General features: G+C 41.7%; 1 protein-coding gene across 3 annotated transcripts in view; it reads right to left on the reverse strand.

Annotated features, from left to right (window-relative positions):
* Positions 1-15,093, reverse strand: part of CAB39L (calcium binding protein 39 like) — a 63,776-nt gene that overhangs the window by 30,792 nt on the left and 17,891 nt on the right. For 2 of the 3 annotated variants that reach the window (XM_080363272.1, XM_080363271.1), the window contains exons 2-3: positions 14,188-14,427; positions 5,695-5,838 (exon numbers count right to left, since the gene is read on the reverse strand). In XM_080363272.1, coding sequence (XP_080219398.1) covers positions 5,695-5,796 — 102 coding nt within the window. In that variant the 5' untranslated portion in view covers positions 5,797-5,838; positions 14,188-14,427. Of the gene's footprint in view, positions 1-5,694; positions 5,839-14,187; positions 14,428-15,093 lie in introns of those variants that run through there. The other variant, XM_080363273.1, reaches the window with a different exon arrangement.

Consider the following 15,093-nt stretch of genomic DNA (forward strand, 5'->3'; position numbering starts at 1 on the left):
GTGATTCAGTGAACTGCCAGTATTCCAGGCTATACACTGCAATCAAAACCATAAGGCTCCTTGGTTTGGCTTTGTCTTGTTTTAGCTTACAGTCCTGCTCAAATATATTTGCACTGTGTGATTCAAACGATGTTTTTCTCCTAAAAGCAGAGTGCCAACACAACTCTCTCTATGTGCAACTGTAAGGACTCCCAAGATAAGCCATGAGTAGAATCTGAATCCAACATTTACATAGCTTCAGGATCATCCCAGCTGACTTATTCTTGGTACAATTTCATGCTAAATGGATATATAGGAATAAATTGCAAACATTTAGGACCAGGAAGAATGAACTCTGTAATTTAGCAAAATATTATGGCCTAGTACTCAAGGAACCTGGCAAAGGCAATTTGGCCAAGGAGGCACATCAGGGAAGCACCTTTTAAAAGGTCTTATGATCAAATGGAAGTGACAGGCTTGCCTCACCTGGACATAAATTCCTTTCCCACTGTTAATCCTGAACATAAGACAGAACTACAGGTTGTAAAGTCCTTAAAAATATTTTTTTTTAAAAAAAAAAAAAAAGAGCAAACAGAAGAGACAGTTTTTAAACCAGAACCTGATAGTATCTGGAGCTTCTCCCCTCTCTAGAGCAGCAATAGGCTTTAGCAAAACAGGGAAGTTGAAACATGAAACGCTCCCAAAAACACCAGGACATGCAGAGCGAGAAGGAAGTGGTGCCAAGCCCTTCTTATCTCACTCCGTTTCAATGTGCAGCAATGAAGTCGAAGGCAATTTTGCAACTGACTTTGGCAGCTGCAGAATCGCATCCAGGGGCATTTGCCTTCCCAGTAGTCAGGCAACTGTTCTACGCAAATTCACATCACGTCCTTTGCACGCACCTCATCTCACACACCGGTCCCCGGCCGCTTTATTAGCACAGGGGCGAGCAAGGTGAACAGGAGCCGATAGCGGTTTCACTGTTGCCATGTAAAAAATCAGGATTTATCAATATAAATATTTGTTCTGGAAATCTGAAAGTCTTTTAACTGTAGCTTTATTTAAAGGCTGCTCTCCCGATCCTTCTGAACAGTACACGGAGAAGAAACAGAGGACAGATTACAGTGACCTACCTAAACAAGCAGCCTCATTAAATATATTTAAGTGAAAGGAGAAGATGCTAGACACTTCAGGTTATTTTACAACCAGCTTCACTATGTTTCTGAGCATTGACTAAGGGCGTTGCAGCCTGCAGTTCTGCCATGAAACACTCAGCACAGTGCCCTGAACCAGCTCTAACTCACTTGGGCTCAGCTTCCACAACAAACCCCAGTCTTGGACCAGCTATGCCAGAAACTACAAATCTTTCAGCCCATCTAGGCCAGGCACAAAGATTAGGCCAGGTTTCAACTGACCCCAGACCCATTTGCTGTTCTACATTAAAAGCCTGTGACATTTTGAAGGCTTTTGTTGCAGAACGGGTTCAGAAAATGTTACCAAACCTGTATGCGCCACAGATGGCACTGAGTCACAGATGCCGCGCCCAGAGGTGTGTGTTTTGCAGTGATGTGCTCAAGTACATCCTTCAGTCACATGCTGGATGCCACCTGCCCTGCTTTGTGCTGACCGGGCTCGGTGGCTGAACAGGAGACTCTAAGAAGCCAAGATATCACCCCAGTTTTGTGAGATAGTTCAGGTATCCTTGCTATTCATGTTCTTTTACAACATCCATCAACAAAAGACATGGCAGCAGGTCAGTAATCAATGAAGCAGTGTGATCAGCGTGTCACATGCTGTCCATTTGTCCTCACGTTCAACAGTTCTGTCCACCTGATATCACGGTTTCTCCCCTCCTGCTCCCTGTTTACATGTATCCTCCCAACACTACAGGAGTTCGTGCCAGAAAGAAGGATGAGAGTCTAAGCTCTAAAGGCTTAATTTCATAGTTATTTAAATACTTCCCTGCTTTTCTAGTTAATTCCAGAACAGGTATTTCTCACTAAATCCAAGCACAGTTTGGTCTACCTGACTGAGATTAACTTTTTGTGATATTTATAGAATTCTGTAATAAAGCATAATTAATTGTTCTTCAACACATCAAAACCTGAACAGGATATCAGCAATTCTACATTTCACAAGAAAACCTTATTTATTTCAGATGTTGGAAGGGAGAAGGATGCTTGATAAAGAAGGATTTAGTCCATTTTTCCAGCTCAGTCTTACCATAGTTAATCCCCCAATTATTACATTTGATTTGCCAGTGCTGCAATATCTTATTTAAAATACACAGTATTTTAAAAAATTCAAAAACAAGGTATTAGAAAGAGCAATTCAGAGGAAGAGGAGCCACGTGTGGTGGCACTTCTTAACTAGTGGTCTATCAATCCCACAAGAATGTAGCTAAGAAAACTGCAAACAAACAAAACAACCCATCCATAAAATAAAAGTATGAACCAAACATTAAAACTTAGCCTACTTTTCAACTGAAAATGTTTAAAAAGCATTATGGCATTACCGCACATATTAATAGGGTCAAATTCAATCCTTATCTAAGGCAGGTGCTAGCACAGTCAACAGAATTTAGTCAAAGTCTGAATGGATCTGATTCTACAACTAACAAAAAGCATCATTAAGAAAGAGTGCAAACTTCCGTATACTATGTGTGTGCATGGAAATGTGTCTCAGGAAATATGTATAATTGCCTTTATACCTACAAGTGTCTTCTCTGCATCCCATCTATCAAGTTGTGTCCTCCCCGCTCCTCCTGTTACTCAGAAAGTCTTGACTGATCTGCTGCAAAGCTCCAATTACCTCCCTACCGCATAGCTTGGTAGGAATTATCATTTCTGCATTATCTAAAAACAGCCTGTCCGAGGCACAGATGGTTCCTGAAGAAAGTTGCACTAAGTTGTATTAGAAGCATCAACCCTCTCCCTGTCCAACTTCGCAGCGCCCCCCCTCGCCCCAGCTGCCCAAGGCATCTTCACCCCATACTTACGATTTCTCAACTGAGAAAGGAAATGAGGAGGTTCTCTGCTAGCCCTGCAGTTAATTTAGGCTTTGCCACACTTCTCTGCCAATTCCGGCTGCATTAGCAGCTTTTAGCTGTCTCAGCCCACATAACACACTGGCTGTGATACAATAACAGCTCAATCGTCACAGGATAAATCTTGTTTAAGCATCCAAGGCAAGTCCTAGTTGGAAGCTATTCTGCACGTGACCAAAATCAGGGGTGCTATGGAATTGTACCCCAGAAGTCCTGGGAACCTCAGAAGTCCTGGAAACTTCAGTTATATGGTGAGGCAAAATGGTACTTCTCCAGTTCATACGGAATATGGCAAGGAGCCAGAAATCTCAAAAATCTGAGAGCCCTCATCACGAAACTTCTGCATTCATAGGCCCAAAAGGTCTAAAATCAGCTCTGGAATATCTAGTGCCTGTGGCTCTTGCAGGAGCCAGACCTCTGGGCCCTTTTATGAAAGTGTGACACATTTCATCTCCCTTTGGAAATCAAACTCGAGGCAAATTTTAAAACCTTGCCAGGTGTTGAAGAGCACAGAGTGCAGCACTGTGCTTTGTTTTCTTTGCTTTTGTTTTCAGTTTAATTTATCTAATCATACTCATGAAAATACATAATGTTATTTGTAAGTATTACTAATGAGTAAGTATTGAAAAATCTATGTACCTTTGAAAGTCTCCCCATCATTTTTTCTTCTTCAATTCAAATGTAAACAACACTTAGAAAGGGTTTTAACTAAGCCCACAAACCTCTATGGATAGTACGAGATGTGATGGGGCAATTGTTTTTGCAAGAGTTATCTTTCCTGCCATTTTTAAAAGTTTATCATTGTCACAGTACTAAAGATATTCCTTATGATTTATTTCCCTAAACTCAGGAGAATGAATCCGGCTACTTTCTTTAATGGGTATTTATTTCAGGACAGCGCAGTGCAACACTTTCGATGAAAGGCAGAGTTACTGGGCAGTCTCACATCTTCCCTTCTGAAGGGAGAAAGGCCCTATGTGCTTCCTCTGTGTCACATCGCTAAGTCCTGAGTCAACAAGCCACGTAAAGCAGATGTGTAAATACCACCCAAAAAAGCCTGCTTTCTTCACTTGCTGCCTTGCTGCTGAAGTGGCTGCCTTGTCCCCCTTTCCTTCCCTCATCCAATCAGCCACATTCACCTCAGGCACAGACTACATCCCACAGCAATGAACTACAGCAGAAAATACCAAAAACAAACCTCCTCCTGTAAAATAAGCTTTGACATTAAATTCACAAGCTATTTCCACCCTAATATGCCAGGAGAACGTTCCCATATCTTTTGCTTTGTGAGGAACACACACACCAGCTGTTTTGACTTTTATGCAAAATTTGCATTGAGTTCTTGATTTTCTAAGAAGTCTGAATTTCTCTGCCTTTGTCACTGACACCCAAAAAACCAAACCAGCTCAAAGCCAAAAATCCTGAAAACCACAACCCAGAGGACTCATGCTGCAAAGTAAATCAAAAAGCAACCCAAGTCTAGAGCTTCTGCTTTGAATGTCTTCTTTAATCAGGCTCTGAAGGATGAATTCAGTAGGGGACGACACATTCTGTTGGTTTATTTAGTTACTTAAGTTTTAGTTCAGAGTCAAATCCTCTCAGTGTTTTGCAGTTAACTGAAGGTATTTCAGCATGAGACAGCAAGTACTAGAGGCCTCCCTGAAAGCTGTGTGACTGATCTTACATAATTAACGTACTCTGAGCTACTTGCTTTGAACCAAAAAATTTCAAGAGGATTTCACTAAAGGCACAAAGGCCTCCATGCCTACCTTTCGGGTTGGGTTCGTTCTAATATAGACTTCTGCACAAGGTCGGAGAAGTACAAACATGCAGCTTCACAAACAGCAGCTTCACAAAAACTGTCTTGATGTCACTTATCAGATATTTCTGTTTCCACTGACATTAAGCTAAAATAGTTTAGTTTTGTTATTAAAATCACATACTTCTTCATGTACTTCTACTACAGTAATAATATAGAGGGCCAGAATCTCAGATTAAAAAAAAAATACATTTTATATAAGCACAAATTCCCAATTGGGAGCATTTTGTATGCTGGGGTGCATCTTCTCAATGAATCACTGGAAAAGTGGGGAAGGTAACTCAGGTCTGTGTCACAGCGTTAGAGGAGAGCAACAGAATTAGGAAAAACGTAGCACTATAGTTAGAATACAAGTAGCATAGCCCATTTAGGAAATGCTAGCACCCAGAAGATTGGAAAGGATGGATAGACATCTTTTTTATATACAGTAGAATACATATAGGTTTGCTGTTTTATACAAACAATGTTCATCAGAAGTAAGTTTAGCTCTGTAGGCACCTAAACATTAATTGGCAGTCTCATCTGATATCCTGCTAAAACAATTAATTGTATAATAGTTTTCAAATAGCCTTCTAAACTGTTTCACTAGATGTATTACTATTTGAAGCAGTAGGTCACCCTTTGTTTTGGCTGAGGCTCCTAAATCTCAACATTTTCTGTTTGACCCCCAGATCTGTTGTACTTTATGCAAAAGGCCTCCGATTTCAGCAGAACCATTCAAACACAAAGCTACTCACATGTGCAAGTGCTTGCAGAATCAGGGCAGTAAGCAAACACAGTTTTAGTCCCTCTGTTCTACTGTTTCCCCAGCATAAAAGCCTTATTGGTCTTCTGCAGCTTTACCTCATACCTTGTCTGTCTTTTTGTCTTGTTTTTCCAATATGGCCATGTTTTCTTTCAGAATTTTCACAATCTCAGCAGGATTTTTGTGCGATTTACTAAACAAAGGCATGGTTTTTCTTCACCTGGATTTCTTCCTTCAGGATAGGACTGCCTTAAATCAAACAAGAAACAAAAATAGCTTTTAAGGTTTATGAGAAAATGCAATAAAAACACACAAAGACATCATGAACAAGAAAAGGATATGCCTCAGGCACTATATTTTGCTTCAGCTACTCAGTAAAGCAGTAAAATTTCTCACATACAGTTATTGCAAGTTCATCAAGGATTCACAAGCCACTGTTACCATGTGGAAAGCAACTACTCAGCACCTCTGCAGGAGCTGGATGCTCCCTAAAGCCCCGACCTACAGGCCAGCGCTCCAGCAAAACTGTGCCTATGTCCAAGGGTTGTTGGACACTCCATATCTGGCAGCTTCCACTACATTTCTGACAGGGGTTTCTGCCAAAATTCACCAGCTTCATCTTGCTGCAGATAACTAACTGTAGACGCCAGCATATGAAGTGTCTCTTGTTTAGAGCACTGCAAGATAAGGTCCCAGCTTCTCCACCATCGCTCCTTCTTCTTCAGCTGCTTCTCTTTTTCAGCCCAAATCTTCTCAAGAAGCAGCAGTTTAAGTCTGTAGACTTCAAGAACCTGTGGGTCAGATCTCACTTGTGTAAAACATTGCCTGAATTAAATAAGGAATGAAGGATCAGGCCCAAATATGGACACAAATGTTTTCATGACATTTAAATGAAAGACTGAGTATTTTAACAAAAGTGGTTTTGTTTAATTTAAAACATTCTTCCTCTGTATGGTTAGAAGTGCAAACACCACATCGCTGTATTTATACATGAAACAAACCAGGTAGCTTAGTTTCTACATAGCATTAAGTTGTGAATTCCCATGGGTTTTGCTGAGGGTCTGATACAAAGATCTAATGAAGTTAATGAACCAGACTAGGTGTTTAAAAGATGTATAGATGAAGTTCTTAGGGACATGGTTTAGTGCCAATGCTAGGTTAATGGCTGGACTTGATGATCTCGAGGGTCTCTTCCAACCAAAAGGATTCTATGAGTCTATAGATGGGAATATGCTCTGGTTAAGGCAGCACCACCTTCCAGGGAAAGCCCAGTATCATTCTGGACTGCATTCCAGTTTGTATAATAACAAAAGAGTGACAAAAAAAAAAAACACCTCAATCACATGAAAGTACAAAATTCCAACCACAGACGAGCACCTTAAAAAAAAAAAAAAGCTATACAGACTCTGTCCTAATGTCTTATTAAAAACATTTCAAATATTTTTGCAGATTATCATCTTTACAAGAACAGTTTGTAGACATGCAGAAAATATTTTTAAATGTCTTATTTCAACCAAAAATTCCTTTATGCCCAGAGTGCCCAGAATAAGTGAATTTGTGTATAGCTTCTTATTTGTTCCTAGGTAGGTGAGTTTTACAGGACTATTTTCATGTTGAACATCTGAAAGCTCACCTCTTTCAGACTGTCATTTTCAAGTTCTTCACAATTCAGTTCAAACTCATTTTTATTTCTGCAGTTTTGGCTACATAACCTTCACTCCTTGGCTGAGCTCTCAACTGCAGAGTTCTGCTCCCATGGAGCTCACAACCGCAAGGTCTGCCAGCACCATCCGAGCAGCAACAGAGTAGAGTCACCTCCACCTGACAACCTGCAAGACTGAAGATGGGGTATACGAACAACTAACTCATTTGGGTACGTCCAGCGACATACAAGCACTGGAAAATACTGGAATGCCAGTATTATACAATAAATTAATTTTAAATGCTGCTAGCAAGTGCCAAGCACCCCATAATCCCACACATATCGCAATTAGAAGATTAGTAATTCACAACAGACTTCCAGAAGGACTTGATTCTATATGTTTTTATTATCCGTGAAGACATGGCATGAGAATGTGAAAATGCAAAAGAGAAAGTCTGAGAGCAGGAGCTTAACAGACATGCTGCATTTCAGAAAAGAAGTGTTTTCATCCAAGGTAGGGTAGATTTATCAGATTGCTGAAGCCATCCTTTCATCTTCCCTTTTAGAAGTCTCCAGACAAGGAAGAGCAAAAGGGTAGCTAATTTAATTTTTAAATTGAAATGCTCATGAGCTAGAGGTTCTGAGATTTAAAAAAAAAAAAAGTCCACATTTCTAACTGAAATGTTGACTATAAACATACTTTCCTGCAAACAGGTAACTTACATAGCTGTCTATAGTATGGTGTCTGTATTTAAATAATCACTAATTTTGCCATAAAACTCCAAAAGCCAGGCTAGTGCTTTTCCACTGTATAGTTCCAGTCTCACCATCAAGTCACCACAGCTCAGTGATAAAATAGCATTTCTCTTCACTTCATACCCTACCAATGTCCTGATCACAACAGCAAAATCACCAATAATACAGCAGGAAGGGACTCAAGAGATGGTTTATCTCATCCCTCGGCTGAACACATTCAGGTCTTTGCTTCACTTCATTTATCAGTCTTACATACAAAGCAAAGCATCTCCTGTATGCAAGTGGAGGGAGACAGAGAGAAAAAGGGGAAGAGCCCCAGACAGGCATTAAATAATGTTTTTTGATTTACCCCCTTTCAGGACACACTTTTTAACCCATCAGCATCTGGCAAAAGATGATCCATCACTTCAGAAAATACACACTGGCAGCTGCAGATTATGGCCCCTTTTGCTTCTCAATGCAGGAATCTCCCAGGGGGCACATGCTTCTCAATTACAGGCAGAAGCAAATGGGGGCAAAGTCACTTCGCTGAGATTTGGGAGTTGTACTCCTTAGTTCTATGGCTGGGTATTCCATAAGGTGCTCATCAGTATTTCAATTTAAAAATTAAATTAGCTACCCCTTTGCTCTTCCTTGTCTGGAGACTTCTGAAAGGGAAGATGAAAGGATGGCTTCAGCAATCTGATAAACCTACCCTACCTTGGATGAAAACACTTCTTTTCTGAAATGCAGCGTGTCTGTTTAAGGTTATTCCACATGGCAAAACAGCTCCAGCTTTGCTCCTCATGATTGGATTCTCTAGCTTCAAAGGAAGCATAAGCTTTGCTAAAGCTCTTAACACAGCTGGGGCATTTCTGCTCATATTCCTCCTTAGATCAGCTCTCCACTGACCAAGCTTTACTTGGAAAGTCTTCTCTTCGGTAGAGGCACTAATTTGGTTTAATTCCCTATTCCTTTCATCACCTATTTTCAGTTCATTTTTTGGAACTCTTGTGTTTTTTCAGGCATCTAGCCTTCTGTCAAGGTTGCTTGAAATTGGCCAGTACGTTCAGAAGTTACCATGCAAAGACAAGTAGGATGAGAGATGGACAGCATGACCACATAAGCTTCGTTTCCTCAAGAAATCAGTCTAAAAATAACTGAAATACAAAGATGAATGACAACTGACAAGAATGCAACACAGGCTTACCAACAGTAGCTCATACTGCAATCCCTTATAATTACATTTTTAGGCAGAGAAAACACTGCAGAATCCATGCATCTGACATGGAAATACACTCAGTTGAATGTAATTGAAAATAAACTAGTTGAAGGAAAATTACCATGTACAGGATGCCTGATTATCTGAGAAGGCAAGAGCAATTTGGAGATGGGATCTTATTTAGTGAGGCATGAGAATTAAGAGCCTACCCAAAAACTGCAGTGACTCAGAACAGGAAGATACTATCAACACAGAAAAGGACTGGAATATCACTACATGAGAAAGTAGATGGGCTCAAGGACTGAGATAATAAAAACAGCATAAAAATTAAGAGTAACAAGTATCAGATAATGCTGGAGAAGAGACAGAGAGGTGGTAGATGCCCCATCCCTGGAGGTATTCAAGGCCAGGCTGGATGGGGCTCTGAGCAACCTGATCTAGTTGAAGATGTCCCTGTTCACTGCAAGGGGTTGGACTAGATGACCTCTGAAGGTCCCTTCCAACCCAAACTATTCTGAGTCTATGAATGTCTGTTTCAAGCTGAGGAGTCACCATGAGACATCACAAAGACAGGTGCCCCGTGACTACACTGGTATTTTACTGACAAGAGAAAGACAGACACAAATCTGTGATTAATTAAGAAAGTAGTGCATGTCTTCGTACAAAGTCTTGACAGAATTTCATACGGAACATTGTAAACAATCCTAAACACCTGCAGTCAAGTAAAACCAACAGAAATTGGAGGGGGTGCAGAGAAGGACCCTCAGATGGCCAGAAAAACAGGAAGCTAAAAGTATTTGCCTTGGTAAGCTTAGAAGAAAAATACAGGGAAGCCCAAGAAGTTATTTCAGCTCAAATAACAATAACACTTTATTTACGCAGAACTGAGTGGCTATAAACTGCCAATGAATAAACTTAACCTGAAAATATGAAGGTTTCTCACTGTTGGAGCTTTAACATTTTTAAATTACCTCCTCTAGCAGGCTCACTACAGAGCATCTGTTCATAAAGTTTTGACACTGCTGTCTGGCAGGAAGGGACAGGGCTCAATGAGCCCCTTTCTTTCCTACTTTCTTAGAAAACTAATGGTTATTCAACAGCATATGTTTTTATAACATCAGAAACGCATCGTGGACGCTCCTGAATTCTTAACGGGGGATGAGCCAACTTTTAAAACATTTAGTTGTGATGATTTTGTTTCACTAGTGCTCTTGTGAGGAGCTTATGAGACCAAGGAAGTAACAGCTGTATCTCACCAGACCAGCTCCTGGCCTCGGGGGTTGTCTCTCCCAGTCGTGGGGTGAACACCCCGGCACCGCTGCAGCAGGAACAATGTTTTCCAAAGCCTGCTGTTGCCATCAGTGAGAATGGGATGTTTCAGCCACCAGAGCTGGAGAGTCCAGCGCATTTTACGAGCCACACTTTCACAAAAACACCTTCTCGGGTAATATGACTCCACGTTTGTTTGGGAGAAAAAAAAATGGTTTTATTTTAGGTAAGTAACAGAAACACCAAAAGGCAATTTTAAAGCGCCACTTTCCAAATGTTTGGCTGTTTCTGTTCAACTCAAAAAACGAAAAAGAAATATATATCACACAGACTAAAGCAGCAAGTTGAATCCAGAAGTAGATAAGGTTTACGAGACGTTGAGTTTTAGGGTATTCAGTAGCCTGTCAAAAGCAATACAACATCCCTTCATACTCAGGGCATGCCTTCCCTCGGAGGCCTCCAACTCTGCAAACATTTAACCAAGATGGAAAGCACACCTCAAAAAAACCCTATATACCTGCTGTTACTCTGCCGTCTCTGCAAAGGGAGAAGCTGAAGCACAGAAAGATTAGAAGACCGACCCAAGGCCAACATTAAAAAAAACCCAACCAAACAGTGGTTTTGTCAGGAATGAAAGGTAGATCACTCAACACCAAAGCCAGTGCTTTATCAGTCTTCAAAGTATCTCTTCCATCAAGTTATCTGCTCATAAAAGGAATGCACTAATAAAAAAAAAAAATAGTGTACTTTATAGTTGTATTAAAGAACACAAGATGCACTAAGAAATCTGGTTCTGTTTATAAGCACTCTCCCCAGTTTTTTTGCTCTTAGTCATATACTGTCTCAGAAGACAACAGCCCAACGATGAAGGAAGAATACAGATGGTAACATCACTCTGCTCACCGACCCATCCCACTATGAAGTGACTCAGTTCAGCAGCTCAGTCACAAACGCTTCCTCCTGCCCAGAAAGGTGACAATGAGGGCACGTCAGCCCATCCATGCACTCTTCGCAGATGTTCCTCCAGATAAGCCATTTGGTCTTTAAAAATTAATGAGTGAAAAGATTTCCTTCCTTTCAAATATCAGATATCTGTCTTGTCTTATTTCCTAACTTTCACCTACTTATTGATCAGAATTGAAAGATTTTATGAAAATCGCCTCAAGTTGAGCCAGGGGAGGTTTAGATTGGATATCCGGAAAAAATTCTTCATGGAAAGGGTTGTCAGGCATTGGAACAGGCTGCCCGGGGAAGTGGTTGAGTCACCATCCCTGGAGGTGTTTAAAAGATGCATGAATTACATTCTTAGGGACATGGGTTTAGTGACAATGTTAGGTCAACGGTTGGACTCAATGACCTTGAGGGTCTTTTCCAACCAAAATGATTCTATGATTAACTCATACTGGGTGAGAGCTTCTTTGATGAAAAAAAGAACTTTATTTTCCATTTACCTCAGTTTGCCTACGGCTCATATATTTTGGGCCTGAACGAGCACGCTTTCTTCATGATTTTGCCTTCATAATAAAAGTGATGCCTTATTCCCTCATTGCCGCCTTCCGCAATATTTGGGAAAGTTGTTGCAATTACAGAGTCACATACTCAAACCAGGGAATGGAAGTCATCTGATCACCTGGAGAAGTCAAATCCAAGGAATAGAAGCACTCGAAGAAATTAGTAATTCTGTTCTAAATTGAGTGCTTGAATGTTCATTCAATACAAAATGAAAAGCATATATGTCTCTCAGCAAACACATGGGATAAAATGAAACATCGAACAGCTCTCTGGTCACAGAGGACACAGTTTGATAAACACTTTGTCCCGTGACAGTGCCACCCTGCTCCACACCTATTCCCATCTCTACAGCCTCTGTTGGAGTGGTACAGCTGTTCGTAGGGCCACATGGTGAGCCAGGTCAGGGAACTGACCCAGGTTAACAAAAATAGGCTGGTGGGGAAATAAAAGCTCACACAGGTTTTCAGTCCAGTTCTCCCCACAGCCTTACAAAGAGCTGTTCCAGCACAAGAGGGGAAGAAGAAGGTGGAAGAGGTGTGTACAGAGACTAGGCTGCTGGAGCAGCCACTATAGGTCGGGAGTTCACCAGCCAAACCCAGAATGAGGTAGCGATGATGGGAAAGGGGCTATAAATGTGTGATGATACAAAACAAGACTGGAAGTTAATCTAAGTGTCTTGAGTGGGGTACAGAGTACAGACTACACTGGCACAGATAAATGCCAGAATTAAAGTTAGGAACTTCTTCAGTGTTTGACTTCACTGCCTACTGTCCTTTTATTGCAACAAGTCCTGTGCTATCACATCTGTCATTATAAAATATTTATGATAAAAAATATATGCACACTGCAATGCCAGGTAACATTCAGATTCTAAACCCATGCAGAAGCAGCATCTGCATGAACTACGGGGTTACCTGTGATACAGAGGTGATTGATGCAGGTGTGAGTATGGTGCTACAGGATTACCTGTGATACAGAGATACTTCCATTCATGCTAATAAACTAAATAGAAGTAGTAGGTTACCTATGTCGAATAAAACTAGAAAGACAGGAAACCAGCAGATTTTACAGCCATTAAATATGCAGGATCGATCAATCAAGAATATCTGGGGTTCTTATTTCCATAAAGGTCTTTCAAACCTAAAAAAATTAAGAATTCAATTCCATGCCTAACTGTAGTCCATAGCAAAGTTCCCACAAGTTCAGTCATGCAGAAAGATGTCTCTGAAGTACACACAATTCCAAGGTAACAGCCCTTTAACAGCTTTTCATTTACTTAAGTAAAAGGGAAACCAAGTTAAATTTCCATTTCTAGTAGTAATCGTAATTATAGAAATAATGGAAATTGGTAATATAAATAACATAGATAGAAGCCAAGAAGGGATAGGACTTCCTCTAAACCCATTAGCAAGGAATGTGAATACTATTTTTGCATTTTGTCAATATTACTGAAAGTTACCCCTCCACACAGCATTCACTTGACCATATCCTTAGCAAGCCTGCTATGTTACTTTCAATAGCTTCAAAAGACAACAAAATAATTTGCTATAGCAGTAATTTCACTTTACTACTACTATTAGCCCAAGAAAGAGCCTTTGCTAAGAAAAAAAACCCAAACTTCCCTTAAGCTCAATGAAAGTTCTACCTGATAACCACTTCAGGAATAGCCCATTACACAGAATTAGCATTTCAGTTTGACGAGACCTAGCGACTGTAGATAACGAGATGTTTAATTTACATACGTTTCTTGTGGCAGTTCACACACACTCATCTTCCTTTAATCTCTCACCATTACCTTCTGCCTTATGCAAGCAGCCACGCTCTCATTCCTCCACATCTCAAGAGCCAGTCTGCAGCTGCAGGCAGTCAGCGGAGAGGAGCAAGAGCAATGATATATTGCAGATATTTTATTTTTGGAAACCGCACTGTAAATAAAGCCATTCCCAGAGATATTCCATGGACACGGAGCGCTCAGTTGCGGAGCCAGCGCCTTATGTAACAGGAGGAGTATTGTTTAGGGTCGCCTGCTCTAAAAAGCCACTCCTGGTAACACAGTTTACAAAGCTATAAAAAGCTAACAGCGTAACTATCGAGAAGAAGCAGACAAGCGGCTTATTACGAAAAGGATGATGCTCGCTAGAAAATAAAAAAAGCAAAAGTTTTACTAAATTGCTTAACTTTCTGTTACTCGGCGGACATCATCTCGGCTGACACTTACTGTGTACGGAAGGCGGGGGCTCCTACGCAGCCCGGCGCAGCCCCATGGCCAGGTGCTGAAGACAGCTCTGCCGCCTTCCCGCAGCCCACGCTGCCAACAGCCGCCTTCAGTTATCTTCCATTTAATTCCGCTTTATTTTCCCCCCGCGACGATAATCGACATGTGGCAGAGATGAGGGATCCCTGGACTCGGCCTCCCGCGACTCAGCCTCCCGCTCTTCTGCCCAGCGACTGCCAGCCTCTGGAAAAGCGTGAGAAATGCATAAAGGATCGCTGGAACACGCACAGGCGCTCACAAGCAGCTGTAAATTTCCACTCCCCGCTGCCTGCGGCCGGACTCCCGGCCTCGCTCCGGCTCCTCGTCGCTCCTGCTCCAACTAGCTCCGTGCATGGGTGTGCATTCCGCCCCCCGCCGCCCTCCCCGTTTTCCCACTCCCCTCGCTCGCCTGGCTCGCAGGCTCACACACCCCCAAAACTCCACGTCAGAGGAACGCGTGGAGAGGCGAAGAAAGAAGCGATCGCTCCGCCGAGAGATTTCTCTGGGGTTAAGGGAGGAGATGTGAGGATTTCGTATCACTTCAGTAAGTTTCCATTCCCCTCCGAAGTCTGTTGGTGCTGGGGAGGCATCGCTGATGGCTCCTCGCACCATCACGTGGCGGAGGCTGCTGGAATTAAATTATTCACCTTGCCGTCCTGCTGAGAATGCAAATAAGGGAGCCCAACAGCGGGCTGCTGTTACAAGATAACCATAAAATCAACATGCTCACGCACCACATCTTTCAGCAGCGTCCTGCCCGGAGAAGCTGAAGTTAAGCTGCTTCCTGCCCGACTACATAACATGAAGATCTGAATACTTTTCCACAGTAATAATGGGGCGGGGGGGCGGGGGGGGAGGGGAAATCTGCAG

This window comes from Nesoenas mayeri (genome assembly GCF_963082525.1).
Source record: "Nesoenas mayeri genome assembly, chromosome: 1".
Lineage (NCBI taxonomy): Eukaryota > Metazoa > Chordata > Aves > Columbiformes > Columbidae > Nesoenas > Nesoenas mayeri.